The sequence below is a fragment of the Pongo pygmaeus genome, chromosome 23 (assembly GCF_028885625.2).
Source record: "Pongo pygmaeus isolate AG05252 chromosome 23, NHGRI_mPonPyg2-v2.0_pri, whole genome shotgun sequence".
Classification (NCBI taxonomy): domain Eukaryota; kingdom Metazoa; phylum Chordata; class Mammalia; order Primates; family Hominidae; genus Pongo; species Pongo pygmaeus.
In genome coordinates this window covers 51703613-51729503 of record NC_085931.1, presented here as the reverse complement: position 1 = coordinate 51729503, position 25891 = coordinate 51703613, and the positions used below count along the sequence as shown (strand labels likewise).

General features: G+C 41.3%; 1 protein-coding gene and 1 pseudogene across 2 annotated transcripts in view; both read left to right on the top strand.

Annotated features, from left to right (window-relative positions):
• Positions 1-25891, top strand: part of SLC25A17 (solute carrier family 25 member 17) — a 53346-nt gene that overhangs the window by 16852 nt on the left and 10603 nt on the right. Inside the window, exons 2-7 of one of the 2 annotated variants that reach the window (XM_054469592.2) lie at positions 3618-3678; positions 8107-8173; positions 10020-10171; positions 23580-23696; positions 25326-25471; positions 25564-25659. In XM_054469592.2, coding sequence (XP_054325567.1) covers positions 3618-3678; positions 8107-8173; positions 10020-10171; positions 23580-23696; positions 25326-25471; positions 25564-25659 — 639 coding nt within the window. Of the gene's footprint in view, positions 1-3617; positions 3679-8106; positions 8174-10019; positions 10172-18092; positions 18200-23579; positions 23697-25325; positions 25472-25563; positions 25660-25891 lie in introns of those variants that run through there. The other variant, XM_054469595.2, reaches the window with a different exon arrangement.
• On the top strand, positions 13204-13942 carry LOC129023101 (riboflavin kinase-like; annotated as a pseudogene).

The window sequence follows — 25891 nt, the reverse complement described above, 5'->3', positions numbered from 1 at the left end:
TACTACTAAATTTATAAAGCTGTTACTTGGTGTTACTCATTTGAATTTTCTTTTTTTCTTTTTTTTTGAGAAGGAGTTTCCCTCTTGTTGCACAGGCTGGAGTGCAGTGGGACGATCTTGGCTCACTGCAACCTCTGCCTCCCGGGTTCAAGTGATTCTCTTGCCTCAGCCTCCCAAGTAGCTGGGATTACAGGCACCCACCACCACGCCTGGCTAATTTTTGTATTTTTAGTAGAGGGGGGGTTTCACCATGTTGGCCAGGCTGGTCTCGAACTCCTGACCTCACGTGATCCATCTGCCTCGGCTTCCCAAAGTGCTGGGATTACAGGCGTGAGCCAATGTGCCTGGCCTGATTTGAATTTTCATATGCCAGTTCTTGAGGTAGTAATAGACCAATGAGCTCTTTGGGCTGACTGTTCTCTTTATCTTGGTGTTTCACTTCAAGATATCCAGGTAGGTAGGCAAGGACTTTTATGTTTAGGAACCTTCAAGTATCTATTTAAAGCTGGCAGAAAAGAGGGATGAGGATGACCCAGTGTTTGAAGAGGTAGCTTCCAGAGCTAGACTTTTTCTGTCTGGAGATGCCCTGTCTATGCAGTACCCTTCAAAGAAATGCAGTACTGGCTGGGCGTGGTGACTCACGCCTGTAATCCCAACACTTTGGGAGGCCGAGGCGGGTGGATCACCTGAGGTCGGGAGTTCGAGACCAGCCTGGCCAACATGATGAAACCCTGTCTCCACTAAAAATACAAAAAATTAGCTGGGCATGGTGGCGGGCACCCTTAATCCCAGCTACTCGGGAGACTGAGACAGGAGAATCGCTTGAACCCAAGAGGTGGAGGTTGCAGTGAGCCAAAATCCCGCCATTGCCCTCCAGTCTGGGCAACAAGAGCACGACTCCGTCTTAAAAAAAGAAAAGAAAAGAAATGCAGTACCATGCGATAGAAAACAAATGCCAGAGCCTTAATAAACTTAATAAGCTTTCTCTAACTTTCCAGCTCCCATTTTTCTTGGAAATTGCCTCCTGAAGATGAGCAAGGATGCTGGATGCATGGATTTGTAGGATTTGTAAAGCCTTGTGGGTTCAGTGTTTTGTGAGACATTGAATATCATTTAGTCGTTGAGTATCATTTCTTGAAACATTGAATATCATTTAATCATTTATCATGACTAGAAAAGAACATTTATGTTGGGGTCATCAAAAAAGCATAAATAAGTGAAAGTACAGTGAATTGAATAAATGTTTAATTGAGAATTTAGGATGTGCACAGATATAGAAAGAATACTCTCACAAATTAGCAGAAGAGTTGGATTTCACTGTAGTATATGTGTTGAAAGAGCCATAAATAAGTGCTCATGGCAACCTAGAGGACTGAACAACCAATTGTAAGCTGATAGGTGGGGAGAGGTAACATTTAATATGTGTTTTGAAGAATACAAATATTAGAATATTCTCCCTTGTCATGGAGGCTGACCTATTTAAATTGATAATAGGCCTACCAAATTTTCTTATTTATCTTTAAGTTGACCTAGTTCCTAGTTATTTATCATGATATATATATATATATATTTTTTTTCTTTTTTCTTTTTTGAGAGAGAGTCTCTTTTGCCCAGGATGGAGTGCAGTGGCATGATCTCGGCTCACTGCAACCTCCATCTCCCTGGTTCAAGCAATTCCTCTGCCTCAGCTTCCCGAGTAGCTAGGATTACAGGCATGTGCCACCAGGCCCAGCTAATTTTTTTTGCATTTTTAGTAGAGAGGGGATTTCACCATGTTGGTCAGGCTGGTCTCAAACTGCTGACCTCATGATCTGCCCACCTTGGCCTCCCAAAGTGCTGGAATTGATTACAGGCATGAGCCATCATGCCTGGCCTTTATTCAATTTTTTTTTTTTTTTTTTTTGAGGCAGAGTCTCGCTTTGTCACCCAGGCTGGAGTGCAGTGGCACAATCTTGGCTCACTGCAACCTCTACCTCATGATTAAAATACTGTATGAAGCCAGGTGCAGTGGCTCACACCTGGTACTACTGCACTTTGGGAGGTTGAGGCCAGAGAATCACTTGAGGCCAGGAGTATGAGGTCAGCCTGGGTAAATATAGTGAGACTCTGTCTTTACAAAAAATAAAATTAGCTGGGTGTGGTGACACACATCTGTAGTCCTAAATACTTGGAATGCTAAGGCAGGAAAATTGCTTGAGCCCAGGAGTTCAAGGTTACAGTGAACTATGATCTCGCCACTGCACTGGAACCTAGATGACATAGCAAGACACTGTCTCTAAAATAATTAACTAATTAATTAGTTAATTTTTTTGTAACCATTATTAGATCAGCAGTCTGAAACTTGATTTTATGCCTGCAAATCTATACCAGTGGGTATGCATCTGGATTGAGAACCATAAACCAAAATGGAAGTTTCATGCATATAGTTTCATCCCTAAATATATGCTTGTGGTTTTTATATAGGACCTTATGAGTGGAAAGACTGTTGTTTGCTTGTTTTTTTCATTGATAATTTGTGTCATTGTGTTATCTTGGATGAGCTTAAAGAATTATTAGCAAAGAGATTGTTCCTATTTAATTTAAAACACAAGCAAACTACTACTGTTTCAAAGACAATATGATTCTTACATGTCCTTTCACTTTGTGGTGAATGTATTAAGCACAGAATAAAAGTATGTATCTGTTTAATTACCGGGTATTTTGGTTTTGGGCGTTATCAGGGAGTGCTCATGATAGCAGAAACTGACCTGTAGAAGGTTAAAAATCCATTTGCCTGCTATCTTTGACATGTGTCCTAGGTTGCAAACCCCTAAGTTTGTCATATGCAGGGAAATACATTTTCTTTTTCAGTGTCTGAGAGAGACAGAAAGAGGAGTTTTCTTCTGAAAAATTAAATACTTCTACTAAAGCATAGTAGAAGCTTGAACATTGCTAATCCTAATAGATTAAAATATTGTATGTATTTGTTCACTGAAAATCTGATTTGATCGATTGCTAATAATAAACTTTTGTTCATTTAAAAGTTGTGACTCCCGGCCAGGCACAGTGGCTCACGCCTGTAATCCCAGCACTTTGGGAGGCCTGAGGCGGGTGGATCACGAGATTAGGAGATCGAGACCATCCTGGCTAACATGGTGAAACCCCGTCTCTACTAAAAATACAAAAAATAGCCGGGCGTGGTGGCAGGCACTTGTAATCCCAGCTACTCAGGAGGCTGAGGCAGGAGAATCGCTTGGACCTGGGAGGCGGAGGTTGCAGTGAGTTGAGATGGTGCCACTGCACTCTAGCCTGGGCAACAGAGCAAGACTCCATCTCAAAAAAAAAAAAAATTGTGACTCCCAGCCTGGGCAACAAAGTGAGACCCCCATCTTTACAGAAAAATTTAAAAATTAGCCTGACATGGTGATATACACCTGGAGGGTATGTGCTTGTAACCCCAACTACTTGAGAAGCTGAGGTGGGAGGATCACTTGAGCCCAAGAGTTCAAGGCTGCCATAAACCACAACCACGCCACTGCACTCCAACCTAGATGACAGAGCAAGATCCTGTCTCAAAAAAAAAAAGTTGTGACTTACTATGTTTGTGATGCTGTAATGGCCTTTTTCAAACTTTTCAGGGAAGCGTGACAGCAATGACAGTGTTTTTTCCCCTGGATACAGCTAGACTTCGACTTCAGGGTAAGTACAAATCATATTCCTATTCATATGGTGTCAGGAAGCAAACATTTCTCTAGTAATTTCTTTTTTTTTTTTTTGAGACGGAATTTCGCTTTTGTAGCCCAGGCTGGAGTGCAATGGCATGATCTCGGCTCACTGCAACCTTCGCCTCCCGGGTTCAAGCGATTCTCCTGCCTCCGCCTCCCAAGTAGCTGGGATTACAGGAACCTCTTTTTTTTAGTAGAGACTGGGTTTCACCATATTGGCCAGGCTGGTCTTGAACTCCTGATCTCAGGTGATGTCCTGCCTTGGCCTCCCAAAGTGCTGGGATTACAGGCATGAGCCACCATACCCAGCCTCTTTTTTTTTTTTTTTTTTTTAATGTATGTGTGCTTTTATTTTTCTAGGGGGGATAGGGTTAAGGGGGAACAAGTTTTGACTGAGAAAATAAACTTTTCAGCTGAAACTGTATCCCAGAAGTTTGAAGTAAGTTGTAAAAGAGGGAGAAGATAGATACCTGGTAGACTGGGGCCTAAAGTTGCCACCCCCTTTCCCACTCTAGAGGCCCCTTGACTTCCTGCTCCAGATTACAGTGGGGAAGGAAGATTTCAGTTTTTTTCTGCCCATCAATGATCTGAAAGAGGCAGATGGAGAAAAGGCTCCGAGGAACCAATGGTGCACATCAGGCCATGTTACTTTCTCTGTCTGAGATGAGTTCTCTAAGACCCAGGGTAAAGGGTGGACTGTAGCTCTGTGGACTCAATTTGCCTCCAGACCTTTTCCAGAGCTTTTTGCCCAGTTGTTGCTGACAACTGATGACAAGACAGGCAAAGATCAAGGCCACATCAACAGCCCCTTCAAATTTCCAGAACAGGTGTATTTCCATCAGAGCCGAGCGGGAGGCTTTCAAACTCATTCCTTAGATGAGCTGCTTGCGGTTTTCTCCACACACCCTGTGAAGCCACACTCTGGGGTGACTTTAGCCTGGAAATGAGAATGGGCAGTGCCCTCTTCTATGCAGATCTGAGACGCTCAGGACCGCTGCTCCTCCCGGGGTGCAGAGGCAGTGCTTACTCTACAGCCCTTGCAGAGGTTCCAGGTCAGGGCGGGAAAGCCAGAGGTGCCCATGGGGCAAAGGCTTTATCAGATGTCCTTGTGGCCACAGCAAGAAAAACCCATGTGCATTCGTTGGCTGCGGAGGAAGGGCTGGCCGGGCATACAGGCCTGGCGCACCTCGGCCTTCACCCCAGTCTAGTGATTTCTGAATTAATCAATGATTTATGATACTATAGAGATCCACCATTGACTTTAAATACTGGTCATCGTTGTTTCCTATTTTATTTTTTATTTTTAAGGTTTATTTTCCTTTTCTTTCTAGAAGATATCATGTTTCCTAATTAACAGAGAGTCATTCCTGGATGAGTCATAGCCTTAGCCATTTTCTAATCTAAGAACCTGAGTGGGCTTGCATTAATAATTTTGAATTGTTACAATCCTTTTCTAAGAAGCCATATGACTTTTTTAAGGCACACAGTGGAGAGTTTTTTGAGGGAGTTAGATGGTCTCAAAAGAAGAGGCAGAATAGGAACATACTGGAGCCACATACTCAATGCCATTGCTAATGTAGGCATGTAGTCCTAATCTGCCTTTGCAGCTTTATGGGACTCTACAACTCACTGTGATTCTTGCTTGTTTTTTCCTCAGATTTGTTCAAGTTGAAATTGTAAACCTATGCCAGAACTTGCATGAAGAGATGAGTAAGATTAGCTTTGAATAGTAATTCAAAGGTTAAACCCTTTATGCCTACTATTTTTGGTTAATTTTATAGTTTTTGGATAAATAATTTTACATGATTCAACAGGCAAAATATATAAAAAGGTATACAGTGCAGTGAAAATGCTCGCTCTTAGTCTGCCCTGTCTCCCTTTCCTCTTCACTGCAGGTAACATGTTTATCAGTTTCTTGAATAGCCTTGCAGACTTTCTTTATGGAATAACAAGCGAATAAGAATATATAGTCTTAATTTTCTCCCTTTTTTACTTTTTTTTTCTCTCCCTTTTTTACACAAAAAGCATACTTTACATGCTGTCCTGTACTTTGAACTTTTCACTTAACAGTATGTTTTAGATGCCTTCCGAATCAGCGCGTTGGGAGCATCTTTGTGTGTCTTACCGCCGTGGAGTGTTCCATTCCATGGTGTGAATGCACCATAACCTGTATCACCCTTCCCCTGTTGTAGATTCTGGGGTTGTTTCCACCCTTTTGTTATTACAGAAATGATGTAAGAATAGATTTGTTCCTATGCCGTGTTGTTTATGTGAATTCTATGGGATAAATTCCCAGATATAGGATTACTGCATTAAAGGGTAATTGTATTTGTAATTTTGATGGTTATTGCCAGATTGCCTTCTTTTTTTTTTTTTGAGACAGAGTCTCTCTCATCCAGGTTGGAGTGCAGTGGCACAATCTCGGCCTGGATTCACGTGATTCTTCTGTCTCAGCCTCCCGAGTAGCTGGGATTACAGGCATGCACCACCATGCCCAGCTAATTTTTGTATTTTTAGTAGAGACGGGGTTTCGCCACGTTGGCCAGGCTGATCTTGAACTCCTGACCTCAGGTGATCCACCTGCCTCGGCCTCCCAAAGTGCTGGGATTACAGGCGTGAGCCACCACGCCCAGCCTCAGATTGCCTTCTATAGGAGTTTGCCAGTTTGCCATCCCACAAGCCATACTGGTACCAATTTTAATTCTTAGGAAATTGGTTAATTTGCGTATTTTATGTTCTAAAATTACTTTTCAGGTATGGGTAGGAAATTTGAAGTTAATTGAGGTGAGTTTTGTTTTCGGTGAGAATGCCAGGAAAAACACAGTCCTCGTCATTTTGAGACTTTATTTTTTAGATTAGGAGACAGAACGCAAGGCTAAAACCCTTTAAGGAACTTGAATTTTAGGCCGGGTGTGGTGGCTGACACCTGTAATCCCAGCACTTTGGGAGGCCAAGGCGGGCAGATCACCTGAGGTCAGGAGTTTGAGACCAGCCTGGCCAACATGGTAAAACTCTGCCTCTACTAAAAATATAAAAAATTAGCTGGGCATGGTGGCAGGAGCCTGTAATCCCAGCTACTCAGGAGGCTAAGGCAGGAGAATTGCTTGAACCCAGAAGGCAGAGGTTGCAGTGAGCCGAGACCGCACCACTGCACTCCAGCCTGAGCGACAAAGCGAGACTCCGACTCAAAAAAAAAGAAAAAAGAAACTTGAATGTTAATACTGGCTTTGCGGCCGACCACATCTGTCCTTCCAGCTTTTGTGTCTATAGCCTCTCCTGTAAAAGGTAGATAGTAATTTATTTCCTGTCTGCTTTATAAGATGCTAAAATGAGAAAATACATACATTAATTGAATAAAACAAGAGAGCTTTATAAAATATAAGAAATAAATTAGGCTGGGCGCGGTGGCTCACACCTGTAATTCCAGCACTTTGGGAGGCCGAGACAGGCGGATCACGGGGTCAGGAGATCAAGACCATCCTGGCTAACACAGTGAAACCCCATCTCTACTACAAAAACAAAAAATTAGCCGGGCATGGTGGCGGGTGCCTGTAGTCCCAGCTACTCCGGTGGCTGAGGCAGGACAATGGCGTGAACCTGGGAGGTGGAGCTTGCAGTGAGCCGAGATCACGCCACTGCACACTCCAGCCTGGGTGACAGAGCGAGACTCCGTCTCAAAAAAAGAAAGAAATGTTTTCTGTCATGTCTTTTCCTTTGGAAATTAGGAATTAAATTAGACTGCTTTATGGTTCATGAGTAACAGATGAAGGGCAAGGGATCTGCAGTGGGAATTTAGCACATGGTCACAGGGGCATCATTTAGTTCTGGGGCAACCTAGGGAACTCAAAGGTGAGGTAAATGGCATTTCAGTGAAACTTGCTGATGTTGACAATTATAATTCTCAAAGGATTTAGTTTAAACAGACACAGGCAAGGTATGGTGGCTCACGCCTGTAATCCCAACACTTTGGGAGGCTGAGGCATGAGGATCCCTTGAACCCACAAGTTTGAGACCAGCCTGGGCAACATAGTGAGACTCCGTCTCTAAAACTATTAAAAATAGGCGGGGCACAGTGGCTCATGCCTATAATCCCAGCACTTTGGGAGGCCGAGGTGGGCAGATCACTTGAGGTCAGGAGTTCAAGACCAGCCTGGCCAAAATTGCGAAACCCCACCTCTACTAAAATACAAAAATTAGCTGGGCATGGTGGTGTGCACCTGTAATCCCAGCTACTTGGGAGGCTGCGACAGGACAATCGCTAGAACCCAGGAGGTGGAGGTTGCGGTGAGCTGAGATCATGCCACTGCACTCCAGCCTGGGCAACAGAGTGAGACTCTGTCTCAAAAAAAAATTTTTTTTTAAATTAATAAATAAAATAAACATGCACTGTTTGGTCTTGTAGTTGATGAGAAAAGAAAATCCAAAACTACACACATGGTGCTCCTGGAGATCATTAAAGAAGAAGGACTGTGAGTACTACCTCATTTCACCTTCGTTAAAGCAACTTGTTAGGAGATTCCTGTGCTTCCAGTAGAGTTATGCTTACTTTCTGTCTTTCTCATAGCACTATAATGTTGTGAATTTGTAATTGCCTGATTTATAAGTACATAATTGTTTTCAGTTTCTTAAAGATCTGTAGTGAGGCATTTGATTCTTTTTATTTATTTATTTTTGTACAATGCTTATCTTAAGCCATTTGATTCTTGATCATGGAGTCTTCCATGAAACTAAAATGCATTGTTTTATATACAGTAAACTGAAAAAAAAATAATAGTTGTTTAGTTCATTCCTGTCAGGTGCATTAAGACAGATTATGTACTTCTTTTTTTAGCTTTTTATTGGAAATAATTTTAAATTTACAAAAATTTGCAAAACTAAACCTAGTACAAGGAAGACAAGTATATACTTTACCCAGATTCATCTGTTAACATCTTTTCCTGTTTGTTTTACTATTTTTGCTCATGCTGTCTCTCTGCCACCTCCCTTTTCTCTTTACACACACCACACACAAATTTCCTCTGAATTATTTGAGAGTAAGTTACATACATCAAAGCCTTTTAGCCCCATGACATTGACACTTTTAAACAATACAGTCCGCCTGTAATCCTAGCACTTTGGGAGGCCGAGGCGGGCGGATCACCTGAGGTCAGGAGTTCAAGACAGCCTGACCAACATGGAGAAACCCCGTCTTTACTAACAATACAAAATTAGCCGGGCGTGGTAGCACATGCCTACAATCCCACTTACTAAGGAGGCTGAGGCAGGAGAATCACTTGAACCCAGGAGGTGGAGGTTGCGGTGAGCCGAGATTGCGCCATTGCACTCCAGCCTGGGCAACAAGAACGAAACTCCGTTTCAAAAAAAAAAGAATGTTTCTCATTTTAAGTTTGCCTCACATTTCCTCATGATTCCATTGAGGTTATACATTATTGGCCTGAATAATGCACAGGTGATATTGTGTCCTTCTCAAGGTATCACATCTTGACTCACATATTGTCTGCCTGCCTTTGGTTGGCTAATTATGATTTCTTAAATTTGATTTAGCCACTGTGCAATTACTTTTTTCTTCCCTTGCAACTATAAGCAGTCTATGTGGAGATACTTCAAAACAATACAAATATCCTGTGCTATATCAACATTTCTCCCCTAAATTTACCACGAAGTTGCAAAATGACGACTTTCCAACTCCAGCATTGCTTCCACAGTGGAAATTTTACCCGTGTTGGCATTCTGCTATAAGCAGGACCTCCCCTTCTCCTTCATTTATTTATCTACTTATTATTGGTATGGGCTCAGAAATGTCTATTTTTCAGTGGTTTACAATTGATTACTGTACTTAATTATTTTGGTATTCAAATTGCCCCAGATTTGGCCTGTAGGAGCTCCTGTGAGCTCCTGTGCCCTTGTGAATTCCCCCATCCTTTTTTTTTTTTTTTTTGGTACTTATTTCCTATAATTACTTCATTTTAACTGTTCTTGCCCTGTAATAAAACATGAATGGTACTCTATTAACTAACAGCCATGAGGAAGTTGTCTCTAATTTTATATACCAATGTTACTAAAGAAAATTAAGGGAGGGAATTAATAAATCAATCAGACTTTGTGTTGTTTCTTTGGTATCATTAGTGCTAGAATAGATTTCTTGATTTGGACATCCTTCAGAATGTGAGGTGTGTGTACAGTTTGGAGTCCCTTGTATTCGTGTAGGAGTGAAGCTTGAGACCATGTGAATGATGGTCAGCCTTTCCTAGGATTTCTCTGCCAATTTCTAATTTGTCCATGACCTTTACTTTGCTTATTGTGTTTTTCCCCTAGCCTGGCACCATATCGAGGGTGGTTTCCAGTGATTTCCAGTCTCTGCTGCTCCAATTTTGTCTATTTCTACACTTTTAATAGCCTCAAAGCACTCTGGGTCAAAGGTCAACGTTCTACCACTGGAAAAGATCTGGTAGTTGGGTTTGTTGCAGGTAACAAGGTTTTCTGGGTATAAAATGTTTTTATATTTATCTTGTGGTTTTATATCCTCTAAGAGGTTATTTAGCCCAAAGTAATGCTTACAAAGAATATAGCCAGTTTTCCAAACTTGGTTTTTTTTTTTTAATTGTGTTAAAAAATATGTGACATAAAATTTACCATGTTAATTTTAAGTGTAAGGTCAGTAGTGTTAAACATGTTCACAATGTTGTGAAACAAATCTCCAGTACTTTTGCATATTGCAGACCTGATTCTATTCTCATTAAACTCCCCTTTTCCCTTTCCCTGAGCCCCTAGTAACCACCATTCTACTTTCAGTTTCTAAGAATTTGACTGCTTTAGATACTTGATATAAGTCGAATCATACACTACTTGTTTTTTTTGTGACTGGCTTAATTCACTTAGTATAATGTCTTTGACTTTCATCCATGCCATATAGCATGTGACATGACTTCCTTACTTTTTTATGACTGAATAATATTCCATTATATGTATATATCACATTCTGTTTATCCATTCATCTGTTAATGGGCACTTAAGTTGCTTCCATCTTTTGGCTGTTGTGAATAGTGCTATGAAAATGGGTGTGTAGCTCTCTCTTTGAGAGCCTGCTTTCCATTCTTCTGGATATATACCCAGAAGTGGGATTGCTGGATCATTTGGAATTCTGTTCAGTTTTCTCAGGAACCTCCATACTGTTTTCCATAACACTGTAACATTTATAATCCCACCAACAGTACACAGAAGTTCCCATTTTTCCACTAACACTTACTTTCTGTTTTATGATAGTAGCCATCCTAATGGGTATGAGGTGATATCTCACTGTGGCTTTGATTTGCATTTCTCTGATGAAATGAAACTTTTTTTTTTTTGCATTTCTCTGATATGAAACTTTTCATATGTTTGTTGGCCATTTGTATATTATCTTTGCAGAAATGTCTGTTCTGGTTCTTTGTCCATTTTTTAATCGGGTTATTACATTTTTTTGCTTTGAAGTTGTAGGATTTCTGTATGTGGTATAATAAAAAATGTATGTGGCCTTTGTCCATGGTTGCTGGCACAGTTCCTAAAACCACTGGAATTTCCTGAGTGGTAGTATCTTTTGTTATTCCTAATGAGCCCCTTTGAACTATCCCTGAGTTTAGGCTAATAAAGTTACTATTGGTGGGCTCCTAGATAGCTTCAGGATGGAGGCTGGTGGCCAGAGGAACCAGCCATGTGCTTAGAGAGAAGGGGAGAGAGGTTGAATTTTGGATAAATAACTCAGGATAGAAGTCTAGGAGTCATCACAGGCTCTTCGTGCCTTCCCACCCTCCACATCTGCTTGGCCATCAAGAACCACTGGTCTGTCTCCTCACTATCTCTTGGATCCATTTCCTCTTCTCCATATCCATAGCCATTTCCCCAAATCAAACCTTATCATTGCTCACCTGAACTATTGCACTAGTCTGATCTTCCCTTTGAGGTCTTCCTCATGAACCCACTTTGCGCAGTTTTGCAGCCTTTCTAGGAGAGTAGTTTTCAAAGAGTATCACGACTCAAAGACCTCAAGTTTGAGATTTGTTCACTTGGGGAAAAAAATTAGAATAGTTCCTGTAAGAAAAAGACTTGTTTTTTACATAAATTACAACAAATGGCAATCTAGTGGGATGTTCTATACTTGAGGCCAGTTATTTGTAATACCTTGATTTTAATCATTTTAGATTAGTTTATATGTATTTGCATTTGAAAGATTATAACTTACAGAGACTAACTCATATAACTTTCCATGAAACTTCTAATTCATGGACTATATGTTGAAATCTTTTGCTTTTTAAATTGTCCAAAGCTGTTTATTTGCTGTGTCTGCCATCCCATTACCCACCAGATATATACCACCCCTGTGTTACTCTCTCTGTCCTGTTCATCTCCTTTCTAACTCTTAGCGCAATTTAGGATTAAAGCAGACTCCCCCATACCTAACACAGCTGGACTGGTATAGTAGGGCAGCTAGCTTTCATTTTTTACTTTTTTCCACTTGTTTAAAATTTTTTTTTCAGGGCTCATGAACAATTTTTTTCTTTTTTTTTTTTTCAGGGCTCAATTTTAAAAAGTCAGTTAAAGTAACACATATAATAAATAGCCTACTAACCTTAATTGTTGTATTTTAACTTTAAAGTTCACTCTTCCACTTTTTTTTTTTTTTTTTTTTTTGAGATTGTGTCTCACTCTGTTGCCCAGGCTGGGGTGCAGTGGCATAATCTTGGATTGCTGCAACCTCTGCCTCCTGGATTCAAGCAATTTTCCTACCTCAGCCACCTGAGTAGCTGGGATTACAGGCACCCACCACCATGCCCAGCTAATTTTTTATATTTTTAGTAAAGATAGGGTTTCACCATGTTGGCCAGGCTGGTCTTGAACTCCTGATCTCAAGTGATCTGCCCGCCTCGGCCTCCCAAAGTGCTGGGATTACAGGCGTGAGCCACCGCGCCCAGCCTAAAGTGTTTTCTTGAGTGTGTGAGAAGAGGGTAGGATTACAGTTGACACATAGGAGACACTCTGTGTTGACTGTGAGCATCATCTGTTGTCTTGTCAGAAAATGGTCCAAGGCCAGGTGTGGTGGCTTACCCCTGTAATCCCAGCAGTTTGGGAAGTCAAGGCAGGAGGATCACTTGAGCCAGGAGTTTGAGACCAGCCTGGGCAACATAGCAAGACCCCATCTCTATAAAAAATAAATTTTAGACCAGGTGCGGTGGCTCACGCCTGTAATCCCAGCACTTTGAGAGGCTGAGGCGGGTGTATCACCTGAGGTCAGGAGTTTGAGAACAGCCTAGCCAACATGGTGAAACCCCACCTCTACTGAAAATACAAAAAAATTAGCCAGGTGTGGTAGCAGGTGCCTGTAATTCCACCTACTTGGGAGACTGAGGCAGGAGAATTGTTTGAACCCAGCAGGCAGAGGTTGCAGTGAGCCAAGATCATGCCACTGCACTCCAGCCTGGGCAACAAGTGGGAAACTCTACCTCTAAATAAATAAATAAATAAACAAACAAACATAAAATATTTTAAAAGGTAGGGAAAGAAGGAAAGAAAGAAAATGAAAATGGTCGGGAGACCCAGCTCCTGAGTCACCGGCATCAGGGATCCTCCGTGGCGTGTCATCGGCATTGTCTGGCCCCTGGTGCACCCCCGAGGCAGACAGAGCTCACGCCCCTTCCCACCCCGTGGCTGGTCCAGGGTCCGGGCACCGTGTAGACGGTGGCTCTGTAGGACGCAGGGACTGGGCTGCAGCCCATGCCTCGAGCAGACTGCATTACGAAGCATGTATCATACTCCTGCCGGGACCAAGTGGTATGGGGCTTCGGCCGTGGCTACAAGCAGCTTGGCATCCCCCACAGCTAATTTTCCTGAGCAAGTGGTAGATAATCTGCCAGCCAATGTATCCAGTGGCATTTATTATGGTTGGGCCAGTGTTGGAAGTAGAGATGGTCAGAAGATGGTGGTGAGCATAGGATGGAACCCATACTATGAGAATACGAAGAAGTCCATGGAAACACATACCATGCATACCTTCAAAGAGCACTTCTATGGGGAAATTCTGAGTGTGGCCATTGTTGGCTACCTCAGACCAGAAAAGAACTTTGATTCATGAGAGTCACTTATTTCAGCAATTCAAGGTGATTTTTGAGGAAGCTAAGAAACGACTAGATTTACCAGAACATTTGAAACTCAAAGAAGACAATTTCTTCCAGGTTTCTAAAAGCAAAATAATGAATGGCCACTGATGAAAAATCATATTATTTATTCATTCACTGTCTTCCAGTATTTCAGTGTTTTGTTTTGTTTTTATTTTATTTTATTTTAATTTTTTGAGATAGAGTCTTGCTCTCTCTCCCAGGCTGGAGTGCAGTGGCGTGATCTTGGCTCACTGCGACCTCTGCCTCCCAGGTTCAAGTGATTCTGCTGCTTCAGCCTCCTTGAGTAGCTGGAATTATAGGCGCACACCACCACGCCTGGCTAATTTTTGTATTTTTAGTGGATACGGAGTTTCACCATGTTGGTCAGGCTGGTCTCGAACTCCTGACCTCGTGATCTGTCTGCCTTGGCCTCCCAAAGTGCTGGGATTATAGGCATGAGCCACAACGCCCGGCCCAGTGTTTATTATTGTCCAGCATCATCTTGGTTATATTTCAAAAATCAAACATTTTCCTACAGCTGTGAATTAGTTTAAACAGTACAATGTAGTTACCATATCATGCTTCATCTGTTAAATTAAGCCCATCATGTCATAGCACTAAAAAGATTCATTTAAAAATCAAGATTTAAAAAATATATATTGATTAAGATGTACCACTAGGAAGGTATTACATGTGTATAAGTATGGGTAAAAAGGCAAGTCACTAGTTTGAGATGAAAAGTAAAATTTTCATGGTAAAATACCAGCATGTATGTACTTGTATAGTGCATACTTCTAAGTAGAGAAGGCTTATAAAAGTAAATGGATTAAGGCCAAGTGCAGTGGCTCACACCTGTAATCCCAGCACTTTGGGAAGCCAGGGTGGGAGGATTGCTTGAGCTCAGGAGTTCAAGACCAATCTCGGCAACATAGCGAGACCCCATCTCTATAAATAAAACAAAAGTAAATGCATTAAATGGAAGGTTGATAGTTTATCATAAACCTATGAAGATGTTTGTAAAATTTTGCTTTAGTCATTTTCTTTGAACTCACATCATTATACCATCTTCATTTTTGTATGGAGCTGGTTCAATTCTAAGTCCTCTAGACTTTCCCTGCCTATCTTTGTTGTTGTTGTCGAAGACAGTAAAATAAGTGTTCTTCAAGTCTAAAAAAAAAAAAGGAAAAGAAAACTGTCAAGAACTGCTATTCTGAAACTCTAAGTCTGTTTTATCCCTGCTTAAAAGCTTTCAGTATCTGTTCCTTGCATGCAGCTTGGCACCTTCAGCATACCAGACTCCTGCTGTTTATAGGATAAAAGCCTGACATATCTTATCTGCTGTGATACAAATTACCTCAAGCTTGATCTTTACGGATCTTGACTGCAGACACCACAGCACACTGAGCCCTTGTAACAGGCTACTCGCTAGGATGCCTGTGCTCTTCCACTTCTAGTTTTACGCTTACCAAGAGTGAACTGTTTATTCCCAAATCTGCTTATGCCAGTTGCATCTGTTACTGTAGGCAAAGCATTATGGTGTGGGTGTGCTTCCATGCCAAACTGTGAGTCTTTGACTGTACCAAGCCATGTAGTAACCCCATTCCTCTACAGCAACTGTGGTCTGTCTGACAACAGTCTTACTGCTTATTTCATCTTATTAACTCCCATTCATCCCTTTATTCTCAGCTACCTCTTCTTCAGGAATCTTTCCTTGTTTCCTATACCCACCACCCCAGGTTTTATTCTGGGTTAGGTGCCCTTCCTATGTGCTCCAACATGGCATCTACCTCTGTCTTAGTGTTTGTCTAATAATAAGTCTGCATATTCTTCTTCATCTTTTGCTAGACAGTAAGCTCCTTAAAGGCAGAGATTACATTTTTGTTATTTCTACATCCCCAGTGTCTTAGCACACTGCCTAGTACATAGAAGGTACTTATTAAACATTGAGTGAATGAATTAAATTTAAAATACTGCTCCTCCTGGAGTCTTCTCCATTTTACTAAATGGCAACTCTGGTCTTCCAGTTGCTCTACCAAAAATCTTGAATATATCTTCCTTCTCTCTGACCCCACCTCCAATCCATGAGCAAACCTTTCTTCTTATGATACCCAGAATTCAACTACAGTTGGCCCTCATCCGTGGGTTCCACATTTGTGGATTTGGCCAACTGTGGATTGAAAGTATTTGGGGAAAAAGAAGAGGGTAGTTGCATCTATACTGAACATGTAGACTTTTTTTTCTTGTCATTATTCCCTAAACAATACAGTGTAGCAACTATCTACATAGCCTTTACATTGTATTATAAGTAATCTAGAGATTAAAGTGTATGGGAGGATGTATGTAGGTTACATGCAAATACTTGTGTCATTTTATATCAGGGACTGGAGCATCTGGGGATCTTGATATCCAAGGGGGTCCTGGATCCACTTCCCCTAAGATACTGAGAAGTAACCGTACTTTCCTCTCCACCACCACCTCAGTCCCAACCACCATTATCAAATCTTTCTGGAATTATCTCCAGAGCCTCCTACTTTTTTTTTTTTTTTTTTTTTTTTTTGCAACAGGGTCTCACTTTGTCACACAGGCTGGAGTGCAGTGGCACGATCTTGGCTCGCTGCAACCTCTGCCTCCCGGGTTCAAGCGATTCTCCTGCCTCAGCCTCTCTAGTAGCTGGGATTACAAGCACACACCACCATGCCCAGCTAATTTTTTGTATTTTAGTAGAGACGGAGTTTCACCATGTTGGCCAGGCTAGTCTCAGACTCCTGACCTCAAGTGAGCTGCCTGCCTCGGCCTCCCAAAGTGCTGGGATTACAGGCGTGAGCCACTGTGCCCAGCCAGAGCCTCCTAACTGATCTCTCACTTCCTCCTTAGTCTCCTTCAGTCTGTATTCAGCACGGCAGCCAGTGTGATCATGTTAAAACACGAATGAGGGCTGGGTGCAGTGGCTCATGTCAATAATCCCAGCACTTTGGGAGGCTAAGGTGAGAGAATCGCTTGAGGCCAGGAGTTTGAGACAGCCTGGGCACCATAGCAAGACCTCATTTCTACAAAAAAAAAAAAAAAAAAAAATTAGCAGGGCATGGTGGCATGCACTTGTAGTCCTAGCTATTCAGGAGTCGTTCAGAGTGAGACCCTGTCTCTTAGAAGAAAATTTTAAAAAGTGAATGCGATCATGTCATTTCTCTGTTCAGAGCCCTCCAGTTGCTTCCCATCTCACTCAGAGGAAAAGCCAAAGTCCTTACCTTGTCCTGCAAAGCCTGTTTAACCCGGCCGTCCAATTCTCTTTACTTACACTGCTGCAGCCACCCTGACTTCTTTTCTTCGTCCTAAACACTCCTGGCATGTGTCTGCCTGTGTACCTGCTATGACCTCTACCTGGTAACCATGTGGATAACTCCTTTGCCTCCTTTTAGGTTTTTCCCTAAATGGCCACTGTTAAATGATAAACTTTAGACAAATTATGTTTAACAGAGCTTTTTTTTTTGTTTTTTTGAGAAGGAGTCTCACTCTGTCGCCCAGGCTGGAGTGCAGTGGCGCGATCTCCACTCACTGCAACCTCTGCCTCCCAGGTTCAAGAGATTTTCCTGTCTCAGCCTCCCAAGTAGCTGGGACTACAGGCTCAAGTCATCAAGCCCAGCTAATTTTTGTATTTTTAGTAGAGACGGGGTTTCACTCTGTTGGCCAGGCTGATCTCAAACTCCTGACCTAAGGTGATCCACCCCCGTCAGCCTCCTAAAGTGCTGAGGTTACAGGCATGAGCCACCATGCCTGGCCTAACAGAGTTTGATCAAGCAAAGAACAATTTGCAAATTGGGCAGCCCTCAGAACCAGAAGGTCAGAGTGACTCTGGAGCTGTCACATGGTAGAATATTTATGGACAGAAAAAGGAAAGTGACATATAGAAGTCAGAGGTGAGGTACAGAAACAGCCAGATTAGTTACCACTTGTTTACCTTATTTGAACAGTTGGCTGCCTGTGATTGGCTGAAACTCTATGATTGGCACAAGATCCAGGTAGGTTATAGTTCACTGTATACTGAGAAACCTTCAAGGTTATTTTTTTTTCCTTTTCTTTTTTTTTTTTGGTTGTTGTTGTTGTTGAGACAGGGTCTTGCTTTGTCATCTGGGCACCGGAGTACAGTGGTGCGGTTATAGTTCACTGCAGCCTCCAACTCCTGGGCTCAAGAGATCCCCCTGCCTCGGCCTCCCAAGTAGCTAGGACTACAGGGATGCCACCACACCCAGCTAATTTTTTTTTTTTTTTTGTACAGATGGGGGTCTTTCTGTGTTGCCCAGGCTGGTTTCAAACCCCTGGCCTCAAGCGATTCTTCTGCCTCGACCTTCCAAAGTGCTAGGACTACAGGTATTAACCACTGCTCCCAGCTGAATATTTATTTTAAAAAATAAAAAGAATATTCATTTTTATTGATATTAAATCTACCTTCTTAAAGCAACTAGAAACAAAGATGAAACTTAGTACATATGTTTTCTCCCCCTGCAAACGTATGAGTTAGCAATTCCAAAATGAGTTTTTGTATACTTTAGGATAAGTAAATATATTGTGATCCTGGCCTAGTTCCCTTGGACAATAAAGAAAAAGAATATACCCTCTCCCACAAGCCATTTATTCATCATGGTTTGTTCATCAAATATGTATTGGGTGTCTAGTATGTGCTAAATCCAGTTCTAGATGCTAAGGATATGGCAGTAAATAAAAAATGAAAATCTCTGTCCTCATGAAGCTTACAATCTAATATTGTAAGATAGACAATAAACAAGGAAAATACATAGTATGTTAGAGGATAAGGTTACAGACAAAATTTAAGCAGAGAAGGGATAGAGAGTACTGAGGGTTAGAAAGAGGTAACATTGGCCGGGCGTGGTGGCTCATGCCTGTAATCCCAACACTTTGAGAGGCCGAGGCAGGTGGATTACCTGAGGTCAGGAGTTTGAGACCAACCTGGCCAACGTGGCGAAACCCCCTGTCTACTAAAAATACAAAAATTAGCTGGGTGTGGTAGTGGGCACCTGTCATCCCAGCTACTTGGGAGGCTGAGGTAGGAGAATCACTTGAACCCAGGAGGCAGAGGTTGCAGTGAGCAGAGATCGAGCCACTGCACTCCAGCCTGGGAGACAGATCGAGACTCCATCTCCAAAAAAGAAAAAAAGAGGTACCATTTTAGATAGTATGGTGTTAAGATAAAGCTGTCTCTACATATTTTAACTTCAGTGCTGGGAATGGTAAAAAATTAAAAATAAATTAGCTGGCATGTGCCTGTAGTCCCAGCTACTTGGGAGGCTAAGGAGGGAGGATCACTTGAGCCCAGGAGTAGAAGGCTGCAGCAAGACCATGTCTCAAAAAAACAAATAAAATAAATAATTGTAACAGCTAATGGAATAAAACAGGTGTGAAAGTGAATTCCTGTGTTTTGAAATTGTAAAGAATAAAAGGAATAATCACTTGGTGATTGGATTAGATTAGTGGTTCTCCACTGAGGCTGATTTTGACCCACAGGGTCAAATGTGGCATCTAGTGGGTAGAGGCCAGGGAGACTGCCAATCATCCTACACAAGAGCCCACATACACACACAACAAATAATTTTCCACCCCAAAATATTAGTACTGTCACAGTTGGGAGACTCTGGGTTAAAGAATTTTACAATCCTTTGTGATTGTGAGAGTCTCTGATTGTAGGTCTTCTCTTTTTCTGAAGGTTGAGAGTTCCTTGAAAATTACTTTTGTGAGTTTTAAACTTCTCTTCATAACAAGTTTTTATATCTTAATATGTACATGTTTTTATAATAATTATAACAGCTTTCTTCCTGCTGTGAGTATTATAATCACTGTAGAAATGAGTTGTATCATCTCTAAGAAGAACTAGGAACAGCGTTGTTGCTCTTCAAATTCTTCTTGAAACTTAGAAATTTATTATTTATTGTATTTTCCCAGAAAAACAAGCCTATAAAGCTTAATATCTTGGGGAATAATTTGGGAACAGAATCTTAACAGATAACTTAAATGAAGAGACACTTATTTTTATGAAATTGGAATTTTTAGCAATAACTCTTACTGAATGCCAAAGGTATTATCATTCTTGTGATAGTTCAAAATGTATTTCCTGCCCTTTGGCCTTAAATCTGGCAAGACAGGTTTGTTCCTGTTGTGTGTAAAGTTTCATTCCTTCCTACAGAGTCAAGTGAGATTTGTTAGATTTGTGCCTTTGTTTTGCCATTTTCTTATATCCATGGTCATTGCACGTATTTCCCAGAAGTGCATACCCAATTAGCCTACTTCGTTTGTGTTTTCTCTCCATAGCAAAGGAGACTCACTGCTGATAAAACTATTTGTTTTCAAGATTTCAGGAGTAAATAGCTGTGTTCTAATTGTTCCTTGATTCAGTGAATAATTTTAGTGTGTTCAATTACTGTTATTCATCTCTTAATTTTGGTTTATTCTTTCTTGTAAATGATTTGTTACATAAAAGAGAGAAAGAAAATAGAATTATAGACATTAGAATTAGAAAAAAAACAGTCTTCTGCCCTTTGGTAGATAAAGTATTAATTTGTATTTCTACTTCAGAGCTGAAGTAGCATCCACAGCTTGGAACTGGCGGAAGAGTTTTTGTTGTTGTTGTTTTGAGATGGAGTCTCGGTCTGTCACCAAGTCTGGAGTGCAGTGGCATGATCTCGGCTCACTGCAACCTCTGCCTCCTGGGTTCAAGCAATTCTCCTGCCTCAGCCTTCCGAGTAGCTGGGACTACAGGCGCCCGCCACCATGCCTGGCTAATTTTTGTATTTTTAGTAGTGACGGGGTTTCGCCACGTTGGCCAGGCTGGTCTCTAACTCCTGACCTTGTGATCCACCCGCCTCAGCCTCCCAAAGTGCTGGGATTCCAGGCGTGAGCAACCGCGCCCGGCCGGAACTGGAAGAAGAGTTACACGGGCTTATAAAAAAGCAGACAATTTTCTTTATCCTTTGGGCCTGTCAGGAGTTGGAATTGGTGCTCACGAATGGTTTGTGGCATGCTTCTCTCAGTGGAATGCTGACCTTTGCTTGATGATATAGGTTGCAAGTTTTAGTAAAGTTTTGGATTCGCAAGTATTTTGAGTAGCTTCTCTCAGAACTCATAAAATTATACTGGTTAAAAAATACTCCTCCATCTATTTTGGCTTAGAGAGTGAAAAAAAGTACTTGAACTTCTCAGATAAAAAGCTTTGAAATACCAAATGTTCTTACAAGGACTTTATAATGTTATTTAAGTAATGTAGTACGTTTTTGTACTTGAGGTTGTCCTTTAGAAGAATCCTTTCAGGCTGGGCGCGGTGGCTCACACCTGTAATCCCAGCACTTTGGGAGGCCGAGGTGGGCGGATCACGAGGTCAGGAGATCGAGACCATCCTGGCTAACACGGCGAAACCCCGTCTCTACTAAAAATACAAAAAATTAGCTGGGTGCGGTGGCGGGCGCCTGTAGTCCTGGCTACTTGGGAGGCTGAGGCAGGAGAATGGTGTGAGCCGGGAGGCGGAGCTTGCAGTGAACCGACATAGTGCCACTGCACTCCTGCCTGGGTGAAAGAGCGAGACTCTGTCTCAAAAAAAAAAAAAGAAGAATCCTTTTAGTCTTTCTGCTTGTGTTAATAATGGGGATATGAAAGCAGATTTTTTTTTCTTTTTTCTTTTTTTTTTTTTTAATAAGAAAAGGTCTCACTCTGTTGCCCAGCTCTGGAGTGCAGTGGCACGATCACAGCTCACTGCAGCCTCAAACTCCTGGGCTGAAGCGATCTTCCCACTTCAGCCTCTTGAGTAGCTGGAACCACAGGAGTGTGCTACCATGCCTGGCTAATTTTTAATATTTTTTTTAAAGATGGAGTCTCCTTCTTTTGCCCAGGCTGCTATTGAACTCCTGGGCTCAAGTGATCCTCCCATATCAGCCTCTCAAAGTGCTGAGATTACAGGCATGAGCCACCACACTGGGTATGAAAGCAGAATTTTAAAGAATGGTTAGATCTTAATCATAGCTGCATTGCCTCCTAAGTGTTTTTGTATGTGCCTGCCTCTTAAATGAATAGAATTTTTATTTCTGAAGAATTTATTTAACAGGCAACATATTTCACTTGTTTAGAAAGGTGGGTGCACCATACCTTTCTACGGTATCTGTGGAAGCTTGTGATCTCTGGTCCTGAGCTCTCCTTTCCTCCTTTTCTCTTAAAACAAATGCAGTAGACTGCTCAATAGCACTTTCTAGTCTGATTTTTCCGGCTGTTGGTTTTTCTTTGTTAAGTGAAGTGTGCATTGCATTGAATAGGAATACATTCTAAAATCTAGGCAAATAGGAATGTGTTAATATCCTTCTATACTGGCCTCTGGGGCATGGGTGCTTTTGAAAAAATGAGACTAGCAAGAATCTGTTAACTAAGGGTTTTTTAGATTATAGGCAATGCCTCCAGTGACAGTGTATGAACATTTTAAGTTATAACTAAAGATGACTCCTTAATGTTATGTGAATCTATAAAAATATAACAAATATGACTGATAAAATTATTAGGTGATGTCTTTTATTTTGAGAAATGTGCTCTCATAATGCTCCTTAGAGATAGGCAGCAAAATATCTTTAACAACTGTACACAACCAATGAAAAAATTGAATTTGAATCTCTTGGCTGTTTTGTCAAGTTTATCCTTGGTTAGACTGTATTTCCTATATATAATATTTTGACATACCTTAAATCAAAACTTTATTTCTTCAATTGTCTTTAAATGGATTTTAGTAAAAGACTTCTCTTCTTTAGGATTTTTTCTCTTGATTCTTCAGATCTTGACTAGAGCCAGACAGCTGGATGTGTGTGCTTTTTTACTGAGTTTGTTCATTGCTTCATTTGTTCCACTATTTATTTAACAAATGTTTATAAAGTATATACCATGTGTCAGGCACATTGTTACAATTCTATCTGGTATTTTTTTTTTTTTAATCATTTCAGGACTGGTGAGGAATATTTTAATATCTCAAGATGGTGTTAAATTGGGATCATATGTTTTCAAAAAAGAAGCACCTGGCTCATTGTATTCTACTCTGAGGCAACCTTGGGGGGCCAAGATCCCCATCCTTAAGCTTGTAAGGATCATGATGCTTGTGAAGCTGTTTCAGGTGTTTTGTGACACTTAACTGATGCTTGCTGCCTGCCTATCCTAATTCTCTAAGCAATGAGGAACTCTTCAATGAGCTTCTAGTCTCTGTTAAGGCACTTTTAAATGTCACCACCTTTCCCCCTCCTGTCACTCATTGTACCAGATCCATACTCACTTCAAACCATATGAACTACTTAAGTAAGAGTTGTAAATTGTTTGTTTTATCTGATATTGTCGATGGACCTAGCATGTTAGCTATAAGCCACTCTCATCTCTAAAGCTGTTATGTTAAAATTATATTTAAAGCTATATCAAAATTGCTACTTTGAATGGTATATAAATTGACAAATAGATTGCCTATTGTACAAATGAGGGAACTTGTTGCTCTTCATCTGGAGAGGTGCTGCCGCCAGCCATTTTGCTATCAGCAAAGCTTCCAAATCGCTTCTAACAGTAGTGGCTTGTGTTGTACCCTGGCACAAAGAGACTCCTTACCTTAGGTCTCCTAAGAGGTCAGTGACAGGGATATAAATGGAATATTGCTATGTAGCTTTAAAACAGCAAAGCTTAAAAGCTGACATTTTGCTTTCCCTTTTTCTCTCCATCTTTCTTGTTAAAGGAGTGGTTAACGTGTTGCTAACAACTCCACTCTGGGTGGTAAACACCAGACTGAAGCTGCAGGGGGCAAAATTTAGGAATGAAGACATTGTACCAACAAACTACAAAGGTATCATTGGTAAGTATCTCTTCGCTGAATTCCTATATAAGAGTTTTCTTCCTTCTTTATATCTGGAATATGTTGCCACATAAAGCTACATAACATATCCTTTGCCTACTTTTTGATGGGTTTGTTTGATTTTTTTTCTTGTAAATTTGTTTAAGTTCTTTGTTGATTCTGGATATTAGCCCTTTGTCAGATGGGTAGATTGTAAAAATTTTCTCCCATTCTGTAAGTTGCCTGTTCACTCTGATGGTAGTTTCTTTTGCTGTGCAGAAGCTCTTTAATTAGATCCCATTTGTCTATTTTAGCTTTTGTTGCCATTGCTTTTACCTAATGTAAATGATGAGTTAATGGGTGCAGCAAACCAACATGGCACACGTATACATATGTAACAAACCTACACGTTGTGCACATGTACCCTAGAACTTAAAGTATAATTAAAAAAAAAAAAGGTGCATAACAGACAACCTCAAATCTCGGCATCCATCAATAGCATTTTTTTTTAACACGTGTTTGTGGATTGACGTGGTTTTGGCTCATCTAGGCTGACCCTAGCCTGACAGTCTCAGTTCACATGGCTCTCCTCTTTCTGGGACCAGCATGAGCATATTCTTCTCATTGTGATGGCAAAAGGTCAAGAGGACACACCCAATGGTATAAACACCTTTCAACCCTGTTGGCACCTTGTCTGCTGACATCCCAGTGGCCAAAGCACATCACATAGCCAAGCCCAAGACAAGGGGTAGAGAAGTATGCTGCTCCCAAGGAGTATCAGTGGGAGGGGATGAATATTTTTGAAGAGTAATCTGTACTTTTTTATTCTAGTGTTGTCTTTGGATAGACACCAGGTTGGTATCTGATATCTTTGAGCTTCTGCCTTTCAATAGTACCGCATTGCCAGGTTTTCCTTTCCCATACATCAATCTTTGTAGTGAAATAGTGGTTTTTAAAAGTCAAATCCTGTATAATAAATTCTAGGAAACTATCTTATCTTTTCTCGTGCTGGACTTTTTTTGTGAAATTTGTGGGCGCAGTTCACAGTTCTGTGTAATCCAGAATTTCCAGTGATGGTGATAATGACTTAGGAGAATTCGATCATCAGGAACAGTTGCCTGTGATTGAAGTTGGTCTCTCAATAACTTGGTGACTGTCAATGTCTGATTATCAAAAAGTAATTAACTGATAAACTTGCCCCCAAACTATCATTGCAAGAAAGAAATCTTTTTTTTTTTTTTTGGAAATGGAGTCTTTCTCTGTCACCCAGGCTGGAGTGCAGTGGCACAATCTTGGCTCACGGCAACCTCTGCCTCCTGGGTTCAAGCAATTCTCCTGCCTCAGCCTCCCAAGTAGCTGGGATTACAGGTACGCGCCGCCACACCTAGCTAATTTTTGTATTTTTAGTAGAGACAGGGTTTCACCATGCTGGCGGGGCTGGTCTCGAACTCCTGACCTCGTGATCCACCTGCCTCGGCCTCCCAAAGTGCTGGGACTACAGGCGTGAGCCATTGCAACCGGCGGCAAGAAGGAAATCTTTATAGAACCAGTATGGTTTGTGTTCTGGGTACATTTGAACAGAATTCATGTTGTCTTCTCTAGTTAGGGGATTGTGATCATGCTTTTCAAAAGTCCCTGATTTCTTCTTAGATGCTTTTCATCAGATCATTCGAGATGAAGGAATCTCGGCTTTATGGAATGGCACATTTCCCTCATTGCTGTTGGTCTTCAATCCTGCTGTCCAGTTCATGTTTTATGAAGGCTTAAAACGGCAGCTGTTAAAGAAACGGATGAAGGTAATCCCTGATTTTGAAAGCAGTAAAATAATTCTGTCTGACACCTTCTTGTTGACTTGATTGATATGGTTTGTTCTTCTTTTGCTTTCCAGCTTTCTTCCTTGGATGTGTTCATCATCGGTGCAGTAGCCAAAGCGATTGCCACCACGCTGACCTATCCCCTGCAGACGGTACAGTCAATTCTGAGGGTGAGTGCTGGGGTTCTCTTCGCATTTAGTCAAACAGCATTCGAATATATGTGGTCTCTTGATTTAAAACAATGTTAATAAAGCAATAAAGCAGTTAGTTGGTATACCAGAATATTCCCTATCTGTTTTTTTTCTTTTCTTTTCTTTTTTTGAGACAGGATCTCCCTCTGTCACCCAGGTTGGAGTACTGTGGTGCAACATGGGTCTCTATAGCCTCGACCTCCTAGGCTCA